Source organism: Propithecus coquereli, unplaced genomic scaffold (assembly GCF_000956105.1).
Source record: "Propithecus coquereli isolate 6110/MARCELLA unplaced genomic scaffold, Pcoq_1.0 Scaffold66, whole genome shotgun sequence".
NCBI classification, from domain to species: domain Eukaryota; kingdom Metazoa; phylum Chordata; class Mammalia; order Primates; family Indriidae; genus Propithecus; species Propithecus coquereli.
In genome coordinates, this window is record NW_012152618.1 from 3,516,448 (window position 1) to 3,540,373 (window position 23,926).

The 23,926-nt window shown below is 35.8% G+C and overlaps 1 protein-coding gene across 1 annotated transcript in view; it reads left to right on the forward strand.

Moving 5' to 3' along the window:
- LYST (lysosomal trafficking regulator) overlaps positions 1-23,926 on the forward strand; it is a 155,321-nt gene that overhangs the window by 42,566 nt on the left and 88,829 nt on the right. Inside the window, exons 14-24 of the mRNA XM_012660158.1 lie at positions 700-890; positions 3,322-3,567; positions 5,623-5,796; positions 6,710-6,859; positions 9,359-9,496; positions 13,433-13,631; positions 16,526-16,657; positions 18,490-19,117; positions 19,838-20,015; positions 22,130-22,299; positions 23,708-23,926. Of these exons, the coding sequence (XP_012515612.1) occupies positions 700-890; positions 3,322-3,567; positions 5,623-5,796; positions 6,710-6,859; positions 9,359-9,496; positions 13,433-13,631; positions 16,526-16,657; positions 18,490-19,117; positions 19,838-20,015; positions 22,130-22,299; positions 23,708-23,926 (2,425 nt within the window). The remainder of the gene's footprint in view (positions 1-699; positions 891-3,321; positions 3,568-5,622; positions 5,797-6,709; positions 6,860-9,358; positions 9,497-13,432; positions 13,632-16,525; positions 16,658-18,489; positions 19,118-19,837; positions 20,016-22,129; positions 22,300-23,707) is intronic.

Consider the following 23,926-nt stretch of genomic DNA (forward strand, 5'->3'; position numbering starts at 1 on the left):
ACTGTATTTATAAGATTCTAAGATAGACTTTTTAAATATTTTAACATTTTTATAATCTAGATATGTCTTACAATTGATATATCCATTTAATATAGAAATGTCTCTCTCCTCCCTCCAAAAAAAGAGAAACTTAAATAGACATTATTTTACAATCCTGGAAAATTCAGTATCATGACTAGTAAGCTTATTGTCTCTTTTATTTGTAATTTTAGTATATCCTATACAAATATCAAATTTTAGGGAGAAAATGAAATACATGATTTTTAAAAATATTTCATTAAACCTGATACATAATAGCATTTCAGGCAATGTTTATTGAATAGACAGGAAGGAATAAAGATATCAATTCAAATTTTATTTTAAAATGGAATTTACCAAGATATACTTTCCATTGATTAAGTAAATCAAAACAAAACAAAAAACCTGTTTTCTGGCTTAAGGAGAAAATAGAAATTGTTTAATTTTATTTTATCAAAGCTTCACAACTACCTTTATATATATTAATTCATCTTCCATCATAGTTGGCATAACTTATTTTCTCATGACACCAATTTGGAAATTGAGGTTTTATCAATTTTGTAAAATATAGTGAACAACTGAAAGAATCTGGCAAAAAAAATAACTCTTGGTTTCTTGCTTTTTATAAAAAATTCTGGTCAGAGTGTTTTAAATAACTACCATTATTTTTATGCTATCCAGGAGCTAAGATTGGTTCACAAGAAGCCTTTTATCTATATGCTTGTGGACCCAACCACACATCTATAATGCCATGTAAATATGGCCAGCCAATCAATGACTACTCCAAATATATCAATAAGGAAATTCTGCAATGTCAACAAATCAGAGAACTTTTTATGACCAAGAGAGATGTGGACATTAGTCTCTTGATTGTAAGTTTTAATTTAATAAGTTTTAATTTTATAGTAACTGTATGTAGATACATTTGTTGAAATATGTAATTAGTTATAAATTAATTTCTAAAGTTTTTCATTTTGTTCCTTAACATTTTCTTTTTTTAGAATACATTTTTTTCTGAAAAAATTTAGAACTCTAACTTCCTTCAAAATATATTTCAGGTTTTATACTTACATCCTCTTTTCCTTGAAATTATATTTCTGTAGTAAGTTTATTGGTTTAGTTTATTTTATACCTACTTGCTTCTTATGAGAAGTACAATTATGGGTCAGAGATATTTCTTACTTGAAGGAGATTGCTGTTTTGGAATGGATTTTTTCTTGTTGTTTTTGTTGAGGTGCTACAGGGGGATCTGGTTGTCAATTGTTATTGGGTGAGGGCCAGGCATGCTAAATGCTCTATAGTACATGAGCACTATTGTATAACAAAGGATGATCCCATCCCAAATGTCTCACCATTAAGAAAACATGCTTGGGCACGGTAGCATGTGCCTGTAATCCCAGGTCCTCGGGAAGCTTAGGTGAGAGGATCACTTGAACCCAGGAGTTCAAGATCAGCCTGGGCAATATAGTGAGACTCTGCTTCAATTAAAAAAAAAAAAAAAAAAACAAAACAAAAAAACCTCACAAAACATGCTTTAAGGAATGGCTCTCAAACCTGATTGTGCATCAGAATCACCCAGAGGGCTTGTTAAAATATAGGTCACTGGCCGTGCGCGGTGCTCATGCCTGTAATCCTAGCACTTTGGGAGGCCGAGGTGGGCAGATCGTTTGAGCTCAGGAGTTCGAGACCAGCCTGAGCAAGAGCGAGACCCCATCTCTACTAAAAATTAGAAAGAAATTAATCGGACAACTAAAAATATATAGAAAAAATTAACCGGGCATGGTAGCGCATGACCGTAGTCCCAGCTACTCGGGAGGCTGAGGCAGGAGGATCGCTTGAGCCCAGGAGTTTGAGGTTGCTGTGAGCTAGGATGACGCCACGGCACTCTAGCCTGGGCAAGAGAGTGAGACTCTGTCTCAAAAAAAAAAAAAAAAAAAAAAAATAGGTCACTGGGCCAGAACTTCTGATTCAGTAGGTCTGAAGTGTGGCCCTGGGATTTACATTTTTAGTAAGTTCCTAGGTGATGCTGATGCTGCTGATTGGGAACCACACTGTGAGAACCTCTGCTTTAGGGAAACCAACGAGCTCACACAGTGTTTGTTCTCTAATTTTTGGTTAATCCACTTGTTTTTTTAAAAAAATTTTCCCTAATTTTTTTATTTTTCCTGAAAGAGCATAGGTCATGATAAAACTCAACAGAAATTATCACAAATAAAAATTCTAAGGGTTTTATGTGAAAACTCTTTCTAGAAAGCAAATTCTTGAAGTCTGATTTAGTAGTTTGGAGGTTATGAGGTCATGAAAGAGTGGTCAGGGAGAGGTGGTGCCCTCGTGTCAAGGTACGGGGTCAGGTTTCTGACTAAAACTGCTACAGGCTTGAAACTTTATTTTCCAACCTAATCATATATAACAGACTGTGTAATTGGTTTAGTGTGCAAATATGCTGAGTGGTATGTCTGATTGCTGTGAGTCATAAATGATCAAAGCCCAAGGCCCCCACCAACATCTGTGAGAAGACACTGAATATGTATGACTTCCCTGAGCCTGGGGTTGGCAGCAGCTACCACTGAAACCACCTCAAAGCACATTATACATTTAAAATTTACCTTGGATAGGTGCAGTGGCTCATGGCTGTAACCCTAGCACTTTGGGAGGCTAGCCTGGGCAATGTAGCAAGACCTTACATCTACCAATAAATAAATAAATAAATAAACCAACTTACCTTAATTTTTAAAGTAGTTTAGAGAATCTTGACAGGAAGCCAAAAGCTGATTGCGACTATCCTTTACATAGGAGAGATATTGAAAGTTATATTTAATTTTCATTAGGTGTGCTGACAGTCTAGAATTTTATTCTGTTAGAAAGAAAGATCTACTTTAGAGTCACTTTTAAATGAGTAGCCAACCCTTAAGCAAATCCAAAGCAAAAATTTCAGGTAAATTGGCCCAGAGTTCCCAGTATTTGTAAGTGCTTAGAACAGTGCCTGCCTGGTATGTAATGTGTGTGGTATAAGACTTAGCTATTATTCATATTAAGTATAATTTTGTATTTATTCTAAACAACTGATCAGAGCTGGAATCCTCCTCAACTTTGCTGTGGTTTGTACTATTGATCGCTGCTAAATGAAACTGCTTTGTGAGAAGCAGCCTTACTTTTCATGTTCATCTTTGTTTAGTGTATTACCTGTCTTTTTTAAAACAAATAAAAAGATTAGTTGGGTGTCTTTTCACTTTGAAATATCTGTTTGCTAGTTGATAACTTTTTAACTTGTTTAGTTACTGAAGGAAAATATTTGTATTTCAGGAAAGTCTTTCAGTTGTTTATACAACTTACTGTCCTGCTCAGTATACCATCTATGAGCCAGTGATTAGACTTAAAGGTCAGATGAAAACTCAGCTCTCTCAAAGACCCTTCAGCTCAAAAGAAGTTCAGAGCATCTTATTAGAAACTCATCATCTAAAGAATCTCCAGCCTACTGAATGTAAAACTATGCAAGGCATTTTGCACGAGATTGGTGGAACTGGTATCTTTGTTTTTCTTTTTGCTAGGGTAAGAATCACTGATTATAGTTTTGTCTAAAGAGAACTGCTTATTTATTATTGATAAATTTAACAGTTTCTTTTGGATTACCGAAAAAAGCTATACTCCACTGTATTAAACTTTTAAGATAAGAAAATTACATATTAAAGATGTCATCAAGCTTTCTGCCACAGATTGTTAAGGTTTCTTCTAATTTATGAAGATTTTACAAGTTTTCTATTAACCAGAAATGTAATTAGAACAATTAAATGTTAAAGGTACAAGATGTAAAATTGCTTTTGGAAAGAAAAATGTATGCCATAGTAATATGAAAGAAATGTACTTTTAAAATAAGGTTTGTGGGGCTTTTATCCCTTAAAGCTTCCCTATATGTGGAAAAAACCAAAGATCAACAAGTAAGTTTAAAAAAAACCCTTTAATTTATTTGAGTTTTGAGTTTTTTTAAAGAGCAGAAATACAGGAAGTTTGACTTGGGCCATGAGTACCATTTGAGAACAATCATTTAATTATCTGTTCTATTTAGTTGTTTGAAAGCAGGGACAACATCTTTCCTGATGCAGAATAGGCAGTGAGTAATTGTAGATTGATTATCTTAGGGATTGCTGAAATCTACAATAGGGTGCACAAATAGTCTCACTTTGGTATAAATCATTTCTACTTCCTCAGGGTCCATATCCATGTTTAATTAAAGCAGCTTGATCTTCCTTCATTCTCAGAATACTTTCTTCATTTTATCCTTAAGTATAACTTATACAACATTATCAAATTTTCACTGTCTCACTAACTGGCTTTCTTTGTTTAGTGGACCACCTTTGATTAATTTTGCAATAATCAGCATTTGTTGTTGATAGTGTTCTTATAAATATCTTGTTAGCATTTGACCCACCATATGCTGTAAGCTATCTTTCCTTCTCCGCCTCTTTCTTTTTCATACTTTTTTTTTTTGCATCTAATATCTAGTTGAATAGATTGTCCTCTAATGTTTTAAAAATTAAAAGCCCTTCATTTAACTCCTTATCAACATCTTGTGACCTCCTTTTATACCATTGTATAATTTCAAAATGAACATTCTTTTTTCCTTTTTCCTCAAGGTATTGAATATAATTTTGTTATGATTATTGTTACGCAGGGAATGCATCCTATAGATAAAAGTTAAAGTTTTATCTTCATACATTCAAGATATTGCCAATAAGACTTTTAAAGTATATTTCCACATTTAAAACTTAGAAACTTTGTTTAGTATCCTTCCTCCTCCCTTACAAAAATAAAATTCAGTCTCTTTAAAATCCTTACATGCATAGCCTGCCTTTTGAGCCTAATCTCCTCAATCCAGCCAAAGAGGCAACCTGCAGCTTTGCAGATGTACCATGAATGTCCAGTTTAGGCCTTTACCCCTCTTCTGGCTGTGCCCTGCCTGTAGCCACCCCTTTATTCCTGCTTCCAGGATTTGGCTCTCCTTCTAGGCCATTTTCTCTCTGTATATCCTTCCCTAAACCAAGTAGAGAGGGGTCAGAGTGGTTTCTGTGCTCTCCTGGCATACCTATTGTTTTGTCTTCTTTGCCTTCTTTATCATGATAATAGGTGTGTGTTGTCAGAAAGCCTTGGTTGAATTGAAGTACAAGGCACAATATGTGGTTTTTATATGTGCATCTTATCTCTTTGATTAGACAGTAAGTCCCACTGGGGGCAGTTATCATGTCTTTTACTTCTTTTTATCTTCCACAGCACATAACTCAGAGCCTGTTTGTTGATTGACTAATTTATCAAAAACTTGAGGCATTTTGCTGATACTTCAGATCACTGATTATAAAATGCTACTGACCTCTAAGGTTGTTAATGTTATTTTAGTTCATTTATAGTATATGTAAGAGATTAAAGAGCATGGAATTTATGCCTTTCTCTCAGTTTTGTTTATCCACAATTCTTAAATAAGTACAGTATGAATATTAAAAAATAAACTTTCATAGAAACTGGTGGATTGATATTACATAATGGAAGATAATCATACGTGTTACATTTTTACTCTCAACAAACAAGTAGTAAAATATATTCACTTTTTTTTAGGTTGTTGAACTCAGTAGCTGTGAAGAAACTCAAGCATTAGCACTGCAAGTTATACTCTCATTAATTAAATACAACCAACAAAGGGTACATGAATTAGAAAACTGTAATGGACTTTCCATGATTCATCAGGTGTTGATCAAACAAAAATGCATTGTTGGCTTTCACATTTTGAAGGTATGACCTCATAAAATTTATTCTTATAGTTTCATATGCAGTGATACTCATCTCTTCATCAAAGTCTTTCAATAATAGTTTTGTGTTTCAGTTATTCCTGAAGAAAATGAAGGAAACTCAGTATATATTTAATTAAGCTGGTTACTCTTCTGGTTCTTTTCATCATTTGAATAATTACATTTTTCTTTTCCTTATAGCATTTTAGAAAAGTTAAAAAAAAATTCATAAAACTTTAGATCTGAATGGACCACAGATGTCTCCCAGGCCATTCCCTCTTCTATAGATTGATGAATTTATTTATTTCGGCTCCCATCATTATGGAACACAACCTAGTTTTCCAGACACCTAGAGACATACCATTCCATTAGGCAGTTAGGCTGCTACAGGGTTAGTTTTTAAAGTCACTGATATTGGTGTTAGTTTTATTATGATCCCACTATCATCATATACTTACATATCTTTCTAGCTAAAAGCATTTGGTAACACTGTGAAAATATTTTTCTCTGAAGGTATTGATGCTAAGGCAAAAGATGATTCTCCTACCCTTACTTCCACCCACTCCTCTTTAAACTGTCAAGATCCATACATTTATGCCATAAATCCTTACTACTTTTTTGAAAAGGTTTTAAAGCCTAATGGCAGATTAATTTGATTTAAAAAGTAAAGATAGAATGTGGTTTGTTTTACCCCATGTTTGAAACCTAGTAATTACTTACAAATATTTGAAAGTTTAGATTTTTCTATTAATCTGAATTGTTTTACAAAACAAAGATATTTTGTGAAATGTTGAATTATTTATATTTTCCTTTGAATTTAATGTTATGATTGCTAAGATTGAAAACTTAATGTTTCTGTTGAATTTTTTGATTAATCAATTATTAATGCATCTTATATTAATACTAATTTTCTATAGACTCTTCTCGAAGGTTGCTGTGGTGAAGATATTATTCACATCAATGAGAGTGGAGAGTTTAAGTTGGATATGGAGTCTAATGCTATAATCCAAGATGTTAAACTGTTAGAGGAGCTATTGCTTGACTGGAAGATATGGAATAAAGCAGAGGCATGTAATATGTAGTTTTTTTCTATTTTTTTTATTGTGGCAAAATACATGTAACACAAAATTTACTATCGTAACAATTTTTAAGGGTACAGTTCAGTGGCATTAAGTACATTCACAATGTTTTGCAACTATCACCACCATCTATCTCCATAACTCTTTGTTGTATAAAACCAAAACTCTGTACCCTTTAAACAATAAATCCCTTTCCCCCCTTCTCCCCACTCCCTAGCAGCCACCATTTTACTTTTGAGTCTATGACTTTGACTATCTAATATAAGTGAAATCCTATAGAATTTGTCTTTTTGCGATTAGCTTATTTCACTTAGCATAATGTTTTCAAGGTTCATCCATGTTGTAGCATCTGTCAGAATTTACTTCATTTTTAAGGCTGAATAATATTCCATTCTATTTATATACCACATTTTACTTATCCATTCATCAGTTGAGGGACACTAGATTGCGTCCACATTTTAGCTATTGTGAATAGAAGCATATACTTTTAAATGTTTATCTAATTCTTCTTCTGAAGAAAAGAATGAATTTATTGCTTCAGTGTAATGTTACACTGCAATGTTAATTATAAGTAGAAATCTGGAGGTTATTTCCCATGCAAAGGTTTCAACAGCCATGGGTAATGCTGAGCTGCAGGGTAAGGATCAGAGCTTGGGTTGGCTGAGAAGACTGCACTCAGGCAGGAGCATATAGGCTCATTTGGATCAGTTGAAGGCTCACATTTACCGAAAACTCTGAAAGGGGGGCATGCTAAAGTCAGAGGAGTCAGGTCCAGGAGAGGAAAATGGACACATTTCTGAGTAGGAGAGCCACACTGGCTGGGAGTTGGGATGGTGATGTGTAGAGTAAGGTTTCGTCATAAGCATAAAGTAAGCAACATAGATAGATCTTAGGTCTAGGCACTGCATCTCAACACCTGTAATGAATGGGCTGGACCCAGCCAGGGAATGAGTATAGAGCTGTTTCCTTTCTGCCCTAGTTTTAAGCAGTCTTAATTGTATAGGCTGTTAGGCCCCTTAGTTCTAGTGTAGACTGTTCCTTCCACATGTGGCAGGATTCCAGTAGGTATTGGTGGTAGGTATTGGGGATTTTTGCAAAAAACTAGATTGTCTACAATTAATTAGAGTATAATATTATCATCAAACATAATTATTTAAAGAGCAATTCAGAGTATATATATCTTTAGAATTTTAAAAAATTGGTTATTCTGAAATTTGGCAATAGTCCCTAAAAATTTACACATTACTGATAATAAGTTGTGAAGCTAGAAAAAACTTTTCTAATCTATTATTAATAAAAATGAACATCAACAAGAAAAAATCAAACAACCCCATCAACAAATGGGCAAGCAAAATGAACAGAAACTTTTCAAAAGAAGACAGAATAATGGCCAGCAAACATATAAAAAAATGCTCAACATCTCTAATCATTAGAGAAATGCAAATCAAAACCACAATGAGGTATCACCTAACCCCGGTGAGATTGGCCTCTATCAAAAAAACACAAAACAGCAAATGTTGGCGAGGATGTGGAGAGACAGGAACACTTCTACACTGTTGGTGGGACTGTAAGTTAGTGCAGCCTCTGTGGAAAAGAATTTGGAGATACCTCAGAGAGCTAAAAATAGAAATACCGTTCGATCCAGCAATAGCACTATTAGGCATCTACCCAAAAGAGCACAAAACATTCTACGATAAGGACATCTGCACCCGAATGTTTATGGCAGCACAGTTCACTATTGCAAGAATGTGGAAACAACCCAAGTGCCCGTCAATCCATGAGTGGATTATCAAAATTTGGTATATGTTCACAATGGAATATTACTCAATCATAAGAAATGACAGTGATCTAGCACCTCTTACACTTTCCTGGATTAAACTTAAGCCCATTATCCAAAGTGAAGCACCACAAGAGCAGCAGAACGGGACCCATTTGTACTCACCATCAAATTGGTATTAACTAATCAACACATAAATGCACATATCAGAACAACATCTATTGGATGCTGGGGAAGGGGGAGGGTGGTGGGAGGAGGGGGGAAGAGGGAGGAGGGGAGCGGTATTTGTATACACAAGGAGGGCAATGCACACTACCCGAAGGATGGACATATTTGAAACACGGACTTCGGTGGGGGGGGGAACCAAGGGCAACACACGTAACCTAAACATATGTACACCCATAATTTGCTGAAATAAAAAAAAAAAAAAATGAACATAGCTCAAAGGTGCTAGAGGAAAGAGAATGATTTTTCTATTCTTCCTGTAGAAAATTATATTGCAAAATTGTTATATGAAGAGGCAATTAAAGAATGTGGAGCCACAAAACATGAAAATATTAAAAAGACATGTCAAGTAGCTAACTAAACTCTTACTATTTTTCTGAATTTTGTGGTATTTATGGTATTTTTCTGTTTTGTATGTCTTCTAAAAAACAGGCACCATGTTTTTCAGTTACTATGTGCTTATTGGTGTGTGTTTATTTTCTCAGCAAGGTGTTTGGGAAACTCTGCTAGCTGCTCTAGAAGTCCTCATCAGAGCAGATCACCACCAGCAGATGTTTAATATTAAGCAGTTATTGAAAGCTCAAGTGGTTCATCACTTTCTACTGACTTGTCAGGTTTTGCAGGTACTTTTCATGCAACTTTATTTTTGGAGAGATACTTTCTGCAGTTGTTTCTGTGTAATAATTCAATACTGTGGACATCAAATTTTTGTGGGACTTTCAATGGGATTTTTTTCTCTTTTCCATCTTCTCTACTATCCAGGTTCTCTTCTTTCAACAAATAGCAGAGGAGTTTTTCAACTCCTGCCTCTTATAGCTTGATCTTCACATTGTCATCATTCCTAACTCAATTACAAAAGAACAACTACTAAATTTCTGAGATTTTTTTTTTATGTTGGGATATAATAATAATTTTGTGGTGTCTTAAACATCATAGTTGATTAATGTTTTTAAATTTCAAAGTATTATGGTGGTATAAACATTTTGGTTACATGAATTTCTTTCGTGCCATTTGAGTCAAAGTTGTAAGTGTGCCCATCACCAAGATAGCATGCCTTGTACCTGTTAGGTGTGAATTTACCCGTCCCCTTCTCCCTCGTCCCACCTGCTTGGTTTCCACTGAGTTTTACTACCATATTGTACTCACTAGTTGATTAATTTTAACTTGTTCCATATTCCTTAAATAAAAACTTATAAGTATGCATTGTTTAAATAAGTATAAATTTACTAAAAGAATTAGCATCTTGAAAATGCATCCAAAAATTATATTAAAAAGTGGCATTAATTTCACCAGGTACATTATAATGTATGTGCTGTGACCTGGCTTCTAGTTAAATTTTTTTCTCTGCATTTACAGATGCTCTTTTATCTGCAGACTGTTATCCAAGTTTTTTAAAAATGTCAAAGGCATCTATTGGAACTTTGTCAAGTTAGATAAGTACGGATACTCCATGGGATCAGGAATATTTTACACTTTTAGTGCCTTTGCTTCAGTGGCACTAGGGGCTTCTCATTGTAGTTGGGCTAAAATCCAAAACCTGTGACAATTATAATAAGGCTTATATGATCTGGCAACCACTCCAGCCTCATCTTACGCTTCTCAGCCTCTCTGGCTTTCTTTCCCTTCCTTAAACAAGTGAGGCATTCTCCCACATCAGGGAATATGGTGTTCTTTTTGCCTTAAAAGTTATTGATCTCATCCATTTCATCTGGCCAACTCTTGCTTATCCTTCTTGTGGCACCTTTAAACTTTCTTCCTGAGAAATGCCTTCCCTGCCCTTTCCAGTTAAATTAACCTCTTCCCCTTTATACCCTTACTCACACTCTGTGCATATACAATTTGTTAGTTTTATTTTTTTTATGAGATTATGGTTTATTTCCCTCTGTGTGCCTCCTGACAGTGGCAGTGATATGTTTTTTGTTGATCACACTGTAACCTCAGTACTTGGCACACATAGGTGCCTGGTAAATATTTGTTAAATGAATGAATTCTGAAAAAAAAAATACTTTTTTTGGCCTTTCTTGGCCCTTATGGTAGATTAGACTATTGTTGTCAGGAATATAATACGGTGATCTCTCAGGCCCCTTGCTTACTGAATGTTTTATGCACCATTTATGCATCAGTTTTCCTCTAAATTTGTGCCTTTGTGTATCCATTTTGAAATTTATTGGCCAATTTTCAATGAGTTCATATGACAGTGTGATATTATTGTAGTTTCTATATTCTGTAGCTGAGGTTACAGCAGGACGTTCAGTGACAATGACTGCTGGGCACTTACAATAGTGAAGCCATGGGGCTAGGTAAGCACTACAAGATAGACAAATGTAGTGAAAGAATTATAGAGGGTTGAAGGTTGAACTTCAGGAAATATCCATTTTCATGGTGTGAAACAGGAAAAAGGGGCTATTGAAAGAGAGATAGAAAGAGTAATTGAAGAGGTAAGAGAAGAAGTAGGAAACTCAGTAAAGTGAAAGCCAGGGGTGGACAGAGGGGTAGAACATACATAGGAGGAGGTGGTACCTTGAGCCAAATGATGTAGAAAGTTCAGAGAAAATGTAGACAGATAAAGGGCCATTGGCTTGGAAATTGTTTTTTCTTTTTTTTTTTTGTACACACCCTGCCCCCCACGCCAGCTTGGAAATTCTTAATGACTTGCAAGATTTCCGTAGCGTGGAGAAGGCAAGAACCAGATTTCAGGCAGCATGTGTGGTGGACCATTGGAGATAGTGAGATAATAAATGTTTATTAAAAAGTCTGGCCCCAGGCCAGGCGCAGTGGCTCACTCCTATAATCCTAGCACTCTGGGAGGCTGAGGCGGGCGGATCGTTTGAGCTCAGGAGTTCGAGACCAGCCTGAGCAAGAGCGAGACCCCGTCTCTACTAAAAAAATAGAAAGAAATTAGCTGGACAACTAAAAATATATAGAAAAAATTAGCCAGGTATGGTGGTGTATGCCTGTAGTCCCAGCGACTCGGGAGGCTGAGGCAGTAGGATCGCTTGAGCCCAGGAGTTTGAGGTTGCTGTGAGCTAGACTGACACCATGGCACTCACTCTAGCCCGGGGAACAAAGTGAGACTCTGTCTCAAAAAAAAAAAAAAAAAAAAAAAAAAGTCCAGCAGCAAAAGCAAAAAGAGAAACAGAATGTTAACAAAAGATCAAATTAAGGGATTTTTTCCCCCCATGAAATAGTATACTGGTAACTATTTGTATCAAGTTAGTGGAAAGTACAAGATTGGGGAAACTTGGGCTATCATGGACTTAGCAATGATTAACTGATGTTGCAACCAGGAAAGTTAAGAATATACAAGGGGTATGATTTAGAAGAAAGACATATGATTGTAGCAGAAATAGCTCTATATTGGAAGTCAGGAGATCTATGTTCCTATCTTAGATCACCACTTGACAGTTGTGAGATCTTAGCAAAGGGGTTTTGTGTTTTCTCCTTTTGTAGATTTAATGTTCTCTTCTTAAATCTGAGGTAGTTAGACTAAAATATTTTAAAATTCACATGTACATTTTAAGTACCTCAATTCAGCAATACACAAGAGTAAATGAAGAAGAGTAGATGTAGAGATATATATTTGGACATAGGGAGAGGGAAGATGAGGAAGTTTACCTGCCATACCCTTGATTAAGAGGCCAGCTGCTATCCATTGGGGAGGTAGAATTGGAAGATATAAACAATTTATTTATATCATCTTTATTTTTAGTAATTGCTTGGCATTCTACCAAGTTTCATTATTCCAGGCACAAGATGATGTAGTAGAAAGAGTTCAGTGACCTGCGTTTGAGTTATAATTGTACTACATACATACTTTCTGTGTAGTATATGCTAGTCAAATATGAGCCTCTTACTCTAGAAATGAGGATAAAACCTCTCATAGAGCTGTTGTGAGAAAGAACTTTGTAAACTAGAGCACATTGCATTAATGTAACTAATTTTGTCTATCAGAAATTTTCCCTCCTGATCCCATACTAGTAGTAGTAGTAGCAATGGAAGAAGAAGAAGTAGTGGTAGTGGTAGTAGTAGTAGTAGTAGTAGTAGTAGTAGTAGTAGTGATGGTAATACTAATTGTAGCTAATATTTACATGGGGCTTACCACATGTGAGGCACTATTGAAAGAATTTATGTTTTTTAATCCTGGGAACAACCTTATGAAGTAGCACTAGTAGTATTCCCATATTATAGACAAAGCAACTGAGGCATGGAAATGTTAAATAACATACCTAAGACCACATGGCTAGTGAGTGGAGGAGCCAGAATGCAAACTTAGGTAGTTTGGCTTCTGAGTTCATACTTATGGGTGCTATAATATAACTTTGCCTCTGTTAATTAAGGTAAATGGGCTAGAATTAAGTTGCCATCAATTTTAATGAATTTTTAATAACAAGATTGCTTGACTTAAGAAATAGCAACTCAATTTAATGATAAATACGGTCAGACTTGGGTTATAAACCAACAGAATTCTATCTTAAAAAGAGTATCTTGCCTAAATGAAAAATCTTAGTTAAATTGACAGTTCTTTAAATCTAATGAGAGTTTGATTTTTATTTTTTCAGGAACACAAAGAGGGGCAGCTCACATCCATGCCCCGAGAGGTTTGTAGATCATTTGTGAAAATTATAGCAGAAGTCCTTGGATCTCCTCCAGATTTGGAGTTATTGACAATTATCTTCAATTTCCTTTTAGCAGTTCACCCTCCTACTAATACTTACGTTTGTCACAACCCCACGAACTTCTACTTTTCTTTGCACATAGGTAAGTATAATGATTTTTTGTTAGATCTTGGCTATCTTCACCTTTGTTTTATTCTTTCCAGTTGATCCACATTTGTTTGTTATTTGAATGGCCTCTCTGTACTAGAAACTGCCCTAATTACATACTGGGGTTGAGACAGGCTGAGAGTTATAGAATGAACCAGACATGGCCTCTGCTTCAGGAAGCCTAAATACCAAGAGAAGAGAGGAGATATACACTCAAATAGCTACAATAAGAAACAATATTTGGTAACTACATAATAGATAAAAAAGAAGAACTAATGAAATTTCCGAGGAGAAAGGGTTTCATCAGACCACTGTGGAGAGAGAATATTTAATAGGTCACATAATACCTGACATGAGTATTGAAGAATTTGGGTAAAATTTGATAGGTGAATTATTAGAGAATTAGCATTTCAGGCAAAGAGAATATCTTTAAAGGGAGGAAAAATGGAAAGAGAAAATAAAGGAATAATGAATTTTACCTAGATATAGAGGACCTATAAAGGAGTAGTGAGAAATAATGACATAAATATAGTTTATGGCATCATTTATTTATTTTTCCCCTGAGGTCATATTAAAATGGATCCTTGAATGTAAGGCCAGAGAATTTGAACTTATATTCTAGTTAGAGGTCACTGAAAGAGTTTTTTGTTTTGAGCAAAGGGATATGATATAAGTAAATTATTGCAGTACGATTCAGGAATAAGAAACTAGAGATAGTAAGACCAATTATAGTAGTCTATAAGAGACAAAATAATAGAATCTGGGCATAGTAGCAGTGGAACTGGAAAGGAGAGATCAATGGAGAAATGGGAAGATTAGGATGGAATGACTCGACTCTGAGGATGTTAAGGAAAGAGGATAATGCTTTGGTTTTATAATACATGTATTTGAGGTACGCTGTAGTTATTCATAGTATGATTGTCTAGCAAGCAGTTGGAAGTAAGGGTTATAAAATGGGGGAGGTTGTAAGGAGCTACCTACATAGAAGTGAGTTGAAGCTCTGAGAGTAGATAAGACCACTGAAGAAAAGTATGTAGAAAAAGAAGGAAAGAGGAAGCTAAGGAAAAAACTACTGTAATATTACTATTTAGAGAATGGGATAAGAAAGAGGAATGAATATAAGAGAAAGATGGGATAATTAGAGTTTTTGAAAAACTAGGGAAATATAATGTAAGAAAGAAAGTAAGACTGTACCTGTGAGAAAGCTAGGTAGTAAATTTGGTGTAGAAAACTGGTTGTACAACATCCATTTTAAGAAATGAAATAAATGAATAAAATGATGGAGCAGGCCAGGAACAGTGGCTTACACCTGTAATCCTTACACTTTGGGAGGCCAAGGCCAGGGGATCACTGGAGGCCAGGAGTTCAAGACCAGTAACACAGCAAGATCCCGTCTCTACAAAAAGTAAAAAAAAAAATTAGCCAGGTGTGGTGATGTGTGCCTGTAGTCCCAGCTACTTAGGAGGCTGATGCAGGAGGATTGCTTGAGCCCAGGAGTTTGAGGTTGCTGTGAGCTATGATGACACCACTGCACTCTAGCCCTGGCAGCAGAGTGAGACCCTGTCTCCAAAACAATGAAATTAGATGAAAACGAAATTAGATAGCATGACTTTGTGTTAGGTTCAGCACATTTAGTAGATAAAGGACTGTGGATAAAGATTCTGGAAGCGGGATAGTTACAAAGATGAGTAAAATATGGTTCCCTCCCTTGAGAAACATACAGCCTAGTTTAGAGGAGAGAGGCATAAACAGATAATTACACTATGCCATGTGGAAAGCGCAGTGATATAGAAGTCAACAACATTTTGTTTTCTGCTAGCATAGAGCATGTGAGAACTGAGGGGACAGTTCCTGGAGGAAGTGATGCCTACTCTGAGTCATAAAGGATGAGTGGGAATCAAAGGGAAGGGCCTTCCAGGCAAAGGAAGCAGCTTGACCGGGAGCTATAAGAAGTCTGTGCTGTTGAAATATAATGTAGGAAACAAGGCTGGAGAGGGGCCTGGGGACAAATAGTGGAGAATCTGATAGACTAGAAGTTTGGATTTTATCCAAGGTGGTAAAGAGGCAACAGAAAGCCACTGGAAGGTTTTAAATAGGAGTTGACATTTGAGAGAATTCTGGTGGCTGTGAGGATATGAGGGTGACAAGATGTCCATCAAGGATACCATTTAGAAATCTGTGACAGTAATCCGGGTGAGAGACGATACAGCCTGCATTATGGTAGAGATGAGGAGAGTTCAAGAACTAAGAAACAAAGTCAGTTATTTCCGGTGACTGACTTGCCATGGCTAAAGGACAGGTAGTGATCAAGGGTGGCTCCAGGTTCCCACACGTGGGGAATGGGTACTTCTACCAAGCTAACCAAAGAACAAAACAAGAGGAGTGAATTTAGGGCAAAAAAATAATTCTGATTTAGATTTGTTGCATTTGTGGTTCATTCAAGAAGTGAAGCAGTTTAGTTTATAACTATGAAGCTCAGAAGAGGAAGATTAAGCTTAGAAGTATTAGGTTAGGAGTCATAGACACTGAAAGGGATATATAAAAATATGAGACATAGTTCTTTCCTCAAGGAATGAACAGATGAATAGTCTCCTTAGAGAGATCATAACATAAAAAATGAACAGTTAAATGTTAAACCATATAAATAACTATAAATACAGTTGGAATTCAAAGAAAATAGAAGTTAATGTGGCCAGAAACAAGCAACAACAAAAAAAAATAAAAAATTATAGAGTATAAATACTCATGTATATGCATTAGTATAAAGTATGCCATATTTTTTTCTCTCTGAACATCTTTTTGTCAGAATTTCTATTTAATGATCTGCCTTTAAAGTTTGTTTTATCCTTTTTTAAAAGTTTTCTGTCTCAAAAAATTTTTTGATTCTAGATGGCAAGATCTTTCAGGAGAAAGTCCAGTCAATCATGTACCTGAGGCATTCCAGCAGTGGAGGAAGGTCCCTTACGAGCCCTGGATTTATGGTAATAAGCCCATCTGGTTTTACTGCTTCACCTCCTGAAGGTAAAAATAGCAATAATGAAATTATGACCCTTCCCATTTTAGTTCTGAATATTCTTAGATAATTAAATAGTACATGTTTTAGCAGTACGTATCATAGAACCTGATAATCAGACTAAATAAAAGATTAAACTTAACAATTATAGAATATATTTAAGGAGTTCATTTTCACAACTTTCCGTTATCAGTAACTTACACTCAATCTAACAAGAGATACGCAGCACAGGTCCTCAGGAGAACTTAGAAAATGTATTGGCTTATGCTATCTTGCTCTGGCTTTCTCTTTTCTCACTTACCACGGTCATTTGTCCTTCACTAAGCTTTTGATTTATTTTCCCATTTTCTTCAAAAGCTTTTTTGTCTTCCACTCTTCTTTCTACCTAAACCCATCATTTTAGACAACTTCACTTGCCAGATGAATGGCCATCTAGTACTCCAGCTTCGTGTTCCTCGACTCAGGACACCTTTCCCTCTACTTTATCTGCCGATCTGCATGGATCTGTCTTGGACTTTGTCATCATGAAGAATGCTTGCAAGCACCTCTGAAACTCCAGAATCCCACTCTCTATCTATATGATCTTTTTAAAAATCACATGCATCACTCTGAAACATTTTCAAATACTTTACAATCAGGCCCCCATTTTTTTCCAAGTCTTTTGAACAGAATCTTTTGGCACCTTTATTCCTCTAGCCAAAATCCAGAAATAACTAGAAAAAACTTCTGAGCTATGGTGCTATTTTATTACCACAAAGCCTATGCTCTAAAGCAGTTCATTTAGTGCCTATTTACATCAGTGCTTTTCATATTTCCAACATGCAAAAAAATCACCTGGAGAGCTTATTAAAATATAGATTCCTGGGCCCCTCCCTTATACATTCTGTTTCAGTAGATATAGGCTAGAGCATGAGAATGTTTATTTCTAACAATTCCGCAGCTGGTGCTGATGCCCATGCTTGCTGGTCCACGGACCACACCCTGAGTAGCATGGACTTATATCCCATATACTTACCATAGGAGCAATTTTTCTGATATCCTACTACATATAATATTAGAAGCAGTAAATTGGAGAGCCGCAACAAGAAGAGAGAAAACTAGTGCTTCTCACTAATAACAGGAAGAAGTGACTATAGAAACAGAGGAGAGAGAGAACTAAGACCAATTTAGTCCAGTAATAACAAGAAGTACTACTATTTATTGAGCACCTATTATATGCCAGGTGCCGTGTTAGGTGCCTGACAAATATAATCTCACTTAATCCTTAAAGTAACCCTGCAAAGTAGATATTAAAAACCCTCATTTTACATTTGCAGAAACTATCACTCATGTGGTACAATTAAGTGATTTACCTAAGGCCACTTAACTGAAAGAACTATCGTTTAAATCCAGTTATATCTAGTTACAAAGCCCACACTCTGCTGCATCAAATTGCATCCAGGTGACTGCCAGCCTGAGATAAACTAAGTTTCACTTAATTCACTTAATTTCCCTACAGTAGAACCATTAATCCTAATGGCTTTGAATCATTTAGTCAATACTATATTTTGTTAAGGACATGTGATGTTTTTGCATGATAATTGTAGGTTTTTCATAAATGCCATTGATTAAATTGAGAAAAAAAAGACATATGTTTTTGGAAGATTTTAATAAAAAGAGGTTAAAATAAAAGTTTTGGCATTGAAGAATTTTACACATTAGTTACTAGGAAAATTAACCTGTGTGGATTCTTTAACAGTGCTAGAAAAATGGGCTATTGCTATGATTGTGATTTGTAGTGAAGAGAAGTGGTCTCACTTAATAGATTTTTAAGTAGTATGTTTTTATCTACTCTTACCAGGAAACAATTCCTCCAATATTATTCCACAGCAAATGGCTGCCCACATGCTGCGTTCTAGAAGCCTACCAGCATTTCCTACTTCTTCACCAGAAATACAACCACGAAAATTGACTGCAAGTTTGGGTTGTAGTATCGACAAGTTACAAAATATTGCAGATACTTATGTTGCTACCCAACCAGAGAAAGAAAATCCTTTGGGGAGTTCTGACCCACTGAAAAAAGGCAAAGAGGATGCATTCATCAGTAGCTGCGAGTCTGCAAAAACTGTTTGTGAAATGGAAGCTGTCTTCTCAGCCCCAGCCTCCGTCAGTGATGTCCCAAAAGGAACATTTGGATTTCCAGCGGTCAAAGTAGATAATAAAGAATTGGGAGCAGAACCCAGACCAGAGGACGACAGTCCTGGAGATGAGTCCTGCCCACGCCGACCTGATTACCTAAAGGGACTGGCCTCATTCCAGCGAAGCCACAGCACTGTTGCAAGCCTTGGGCTAGCTTTTCCTTCACAGAATGGATCTGCAGCCATTGGCCGCTGGCCAAGTCTTGTTGATAGGAACACTGATGATTGGGAAAACTTTGCCTTTTCTCTTAGTTATGAGTCAGACTACAATCAAACTGCACGTGCTCAGAGGTACTCATGTGTTTTTGTGTACCCTCCACTTTTTTTTTGCTTTTTTTGAAGAATCTCTACATTTCTAGAAATGTCTTCATTGTGTCACTTCTTATAATACAACAGGTCTGTTAATAACAAACAAAAAGGTGCTTTTCTCCTTGTTTTAATACTAGATAAAAGTTAAACCATAAATATCTCTCAAGGAGAAGAATGTCTTGTAGTTTAATTCCTTATAGTTATTAGAGAAAAATTCTTCAGTTCAGAGAATTGATAGGGCTTATAATTATTTCCAATAACATCTAAAGTAGCACTGTCCAATGAAACTTTCTGTAATGATGGATGTGTTTTATCTGTGCTGTCCAATACAGTCAGCACTAGCCACGTATGCCTGATGAGCACTGGAAATAGCGCAACTGAGGAACTGAATTTTTAATTTAATTTTAAATAGTGTAAATAGCACAGGTGGCAGTGACTACTGTATTAGACATCATAGATGTAGAATAGGGTAATATTTAGTATTTAGTATTTAGTAGTAGGGTATATGTCTAAAAAAAATCAGTGATAAAAAGTGATGGTAAATTTGTTAATTACAGTTAAATTAGGAATCATTTCTTAAATGTTATGCATGTGTGTTTCACATGTTAAAATTATTAATGCTCTTCACAGTTCCCGAGGTAATCATCATGTACTTTTCTCCCTGATATTGTGTTAGTAAGACTTTTTTGATCTCTGTTTTAGTGTAACCGAAGACTGTTTGATACCTATATGCTGTGGATTATATGAACTCTTACGTGGAATTCTTCTCATCCTACCTGATATGATGCTTGAGAATGTGATGGACAAGCTTATTCAAGCAGACTTACTTTTGGTCCTGGTTAACCACCCATCACCAGCTATACAACAAGGAGTGATAAAAGTAAGGGCAAGTACTAGATATGTTGTTTTAGTTCTGAAAAATAAATATATGTGTAATTTTAAAATTTGAATATATATGTTAAAATAGAAGTAAAGCTTTATTTTATACTTAGGAATAGTGAATTAATATAGTTTGTTACTTCTTACTCATATTTTTGTATTATCATCCAATTTTAAATCCTTCTCCATATATTGATTCATATCAGTATGTTTCTAAAATCTACCAACAAATCCACATATCCAAACAGTGCATTTTTGCAAAAATTACAGGGAACACACATTCATTGGAAATCTCTTCTGTAGTGTAATATCATATTTTAGACATTTACTTCAGGTCTAGCTCAGATGTCACCTTTCCAGAGAGTCCTTCCCTGATTACCTTATCAAAATCACTTGCCTCTAGCCCTGCTCTTTATTTATTCTATCATATATCGTATTTATGTCTTCTAATTATCTTTTAAATTTATCCGTGTACTTGTTTTTTTAATCTCCCACAAATATAAACTTCATCAGGGTAGGCATCTTGTATCCAGCATATAACAGATACTGAGTATATTCTTGAATGAATGAATGTTTTATATGAATGGTTTCTATTAGAACACAACCCAGTATTGGAATGGTCTTTTAGAGATTCTCATTTTCTTTCATTTGGATATAGGTATTGTTTAATCACTTGCAGTTCAACCCAGTGTTTATTAAGCTCCAATTTTATATGTAAAACACTAGGCTAGTTGCAATGTGGTATATAAAGGGGAATAGTATAAGTTCCCACATTCAAGGAGTTATAGTCCTTTACTTTAGTAAAGTCCTTTACTTAGTCCAACTAAATAAAATGCAAGGAATTCTGTGATGAGTGCAGCAGTGGCAGTAATTAATAAAGAAGAATTGAACATAGGAGAAACAGAGAAAGATTCATGCAGAAGGTGTACTTTGTATTATACTGTAAACTTAGGAAGCTTTTTAAGTAGGACAGTAAATAGATGTGTGTTTGGGAACGAGCGGTCTTTCACCACTGTGAGGGAGCAATTGAAGCGGGAGAGAGGTGGAAGTATTCTGTTAGCAGGCTAGCTCAGTAAGTAGTCCAGGGGAGAAAAGATGAGTTCCTGATTTGAGGTAGTGGGAAGTCAAAGGACAGACAGATTTGAAAGACGTTCACTGGAGTGGAAGAGGGGTACCTTCATAATTGCGTGTGGGGAATCAGGAATACAAAAGCCAAAAGTGAGTTAAGCCTTGAGGTCTAGGAGGAGGGGACCACCTTCCTCTGAGATTGGAACCATGGAAGAAGTAGGTTTGGAAGGAAAAGTAGTTAATTTGGTGTTAGAAATGTTGTAGCTAGAGAGGGTGGACATTCAGGTCTATATTCAGGATAAATAATCTGTCAAGATGTATAGAAACAGGCCGGGTGTGGTGGCTCACGCCTGTAATCCTAGCACTCTGGGAGGCCGAGGCGGGCGGATTGTTTGAGCTCAGGAGTTCGAAACCAGCCTGAGCAAGAGCGAGACCCCATCTCTACTAAAAATAGAAAGAAATTAATCGGACAACTAAATACATAGAAAAAATTAGCCAGGCATGGTGGCGCATGCCTGTAGTCCCAGCAACTCGGGAGGCTGAAGCAGTAGGATCGCTTGAGCCCAGGAGTTTGAGGTTGCTGTGAGCTAGGCTGACGCCACGGCACTCTAGCCCGGGCAAAAGAGTGAGACTCTGTCTCAAAAAAAAAAGATGTATAGAAATAGAGGTCTAGTCTACATACATATATGTAGATTTGCAGAGAGAGCATAGTTTGTACTGATTTTTTTCCTTTAGAATTAGCCACAGATGTTCTACTTATACTTAGCTAAGGTCACCAGTCTACTAAGTGTCCATGCTCAGCTAAAAAACCCATTTTCCCCACCATAGAAATATTAAGATCCCCACAATAGAATCATCATTAGCATGGCACAGTAGTCAGAGACAAGTTGATTTTTTTTTTGCTATGGAGGTGGCATTTTTTTGAAATTTCTGCATTCTTCTATGCATATGAACTTAATAACTTATAAATACAAGTGTGATTCCTGTCTGATTTGTGTATATTAAATGTTAATATATTATCTAAATTATCTTAAATTTTTGCTTTAGTTATTAGATGCATATTTTAATAGAGCATCTAAGGAACAAAAAGATAAATTTCTGAAGAATCGTGGATTTTCTTTGCTAGCCAACCAATTGTATCTTCATCGGGGAACTCAAGAATTGTTAGAATGCTTCATCGAAATGTTCTTTGGTCGACGTATCGGCCTTGATGAAGAGTAAGTGGGTTCTTGCTTCCCTCATAATTAGGGATCTTTTGTCTTAAATGTAAAATTTAGTGAACTCACTCTTAACAAAATTATTTTGTCATCTTTAGAAAAAATCTACTGAAAGTAATTTTCCAGATGAATCAATTTATTATTTGCTATATGATATTCTTTCTATTAATAATATAACTTCTTCCTTCGTAGTTCATTCACTAGCTAGAAACTAGAAACAAATAAATATTGCATCAAATGAAATAAAGTGATAACATGAGAAGGTTAACTGAAAAGAAAGGTGGCCTGTGTATTCTCAGTGACAGATGACACAAATGAGCCATAGAGGACCTCTCCTCTCTCCTCAGAGCCCTCAGGTTATCTGGGAAAAGAGTAAATCCCTCACCTGGAATTCCTGGATTTACTGATTGCTGAGATGTGACCCTGGTGTAATGCTCATGGATTAGCAAATAAGTACAAAAATAAAAGAATATTTTTCTCCCAAACTGACAGTTTATGATAGAATAGAGAGAAATGTGTCTTCTTATTGTGATAGATAAATTCGGACATTGAGGAATTTACTTATTTATTATGCTGATTTCAGTAGTACTTTTCCTTTGCATACAGCTTTTGGCTTTCCCAAAGCAATTTTGCATTACCTTTTTTTTTTTTTTTTTTTTTTGAGAAAGGGTCTTGCTGTCAATAGGACTAGAGTGCAGTGGCTTGATCGTAGCTCACTGTGACCTCAAACTCCTGGGCTCAAGCGACCCTCCTGCCTCAGCCTCCCGAGTAGTTGGGACTATAGGCACGTGCCATCACACCTGGCTAATTTTTCTATTTTTTGTAGAGATGGGTCTTTGCTCTTGCTCAGGCTGGCAATTCTGTGTTATCTTATTTGGTTCTCACAACAGCTTTGAGAAGAAAGGAGGGCATATATTATCTCACATATTTGATAGATAAGGAAATGAGGCACAAAATACTTTTGTTCAGTCACAAAGACAAGTATTATTGGGACAAGAACTCAAAGATTCCTTCCTTTTTCCTCAACCTCTTTTTACTAGCTGTCTCTCAAATACTATGTAAAATAATAATAATAATTTTCCTGTGGAATTGTTATATAGCCCCTTAACACAGGGTTTCTTTGGACATAAGGGGCCCATGCATAAATTGAGGTGAATCAATTAAAACCATGAAATTGTATGCATATTTTATCGGAATGTTTGTGTATTTATCTTGGGATGGACTTCTAGCACCAGCTTTCATCTTTTTAGTGGAGGGGATCTATAATCTAAAAAACAAATTAAGAATCCTTACTCCATAAACTTATTTTTTATAACTTCAAAATCAAGTTAAAAAAGTAGCCAGTAGTTTCCTTATTTTGTGACTAATTGCTTCTAATGTTCTCTTAATCGTATATTATTTGTTATAGATTTGATCTGGAAGATGTGAAAAACGTGGGACTTTTTCAGAAGTGGTCTGTCATTCCTATTCTGGGACTAATAGAGACCTCTCTGTATGACAACATACTCTTGCATAATGCTCTTTTACTACTTCTCCAAATTTTAAATTCTTGTTCTAAGGTAGCAGATATGTTGCTGGATAATGGTCTACTCTATGTGTTATGTAATACAATAGCAGCCCTGAATGG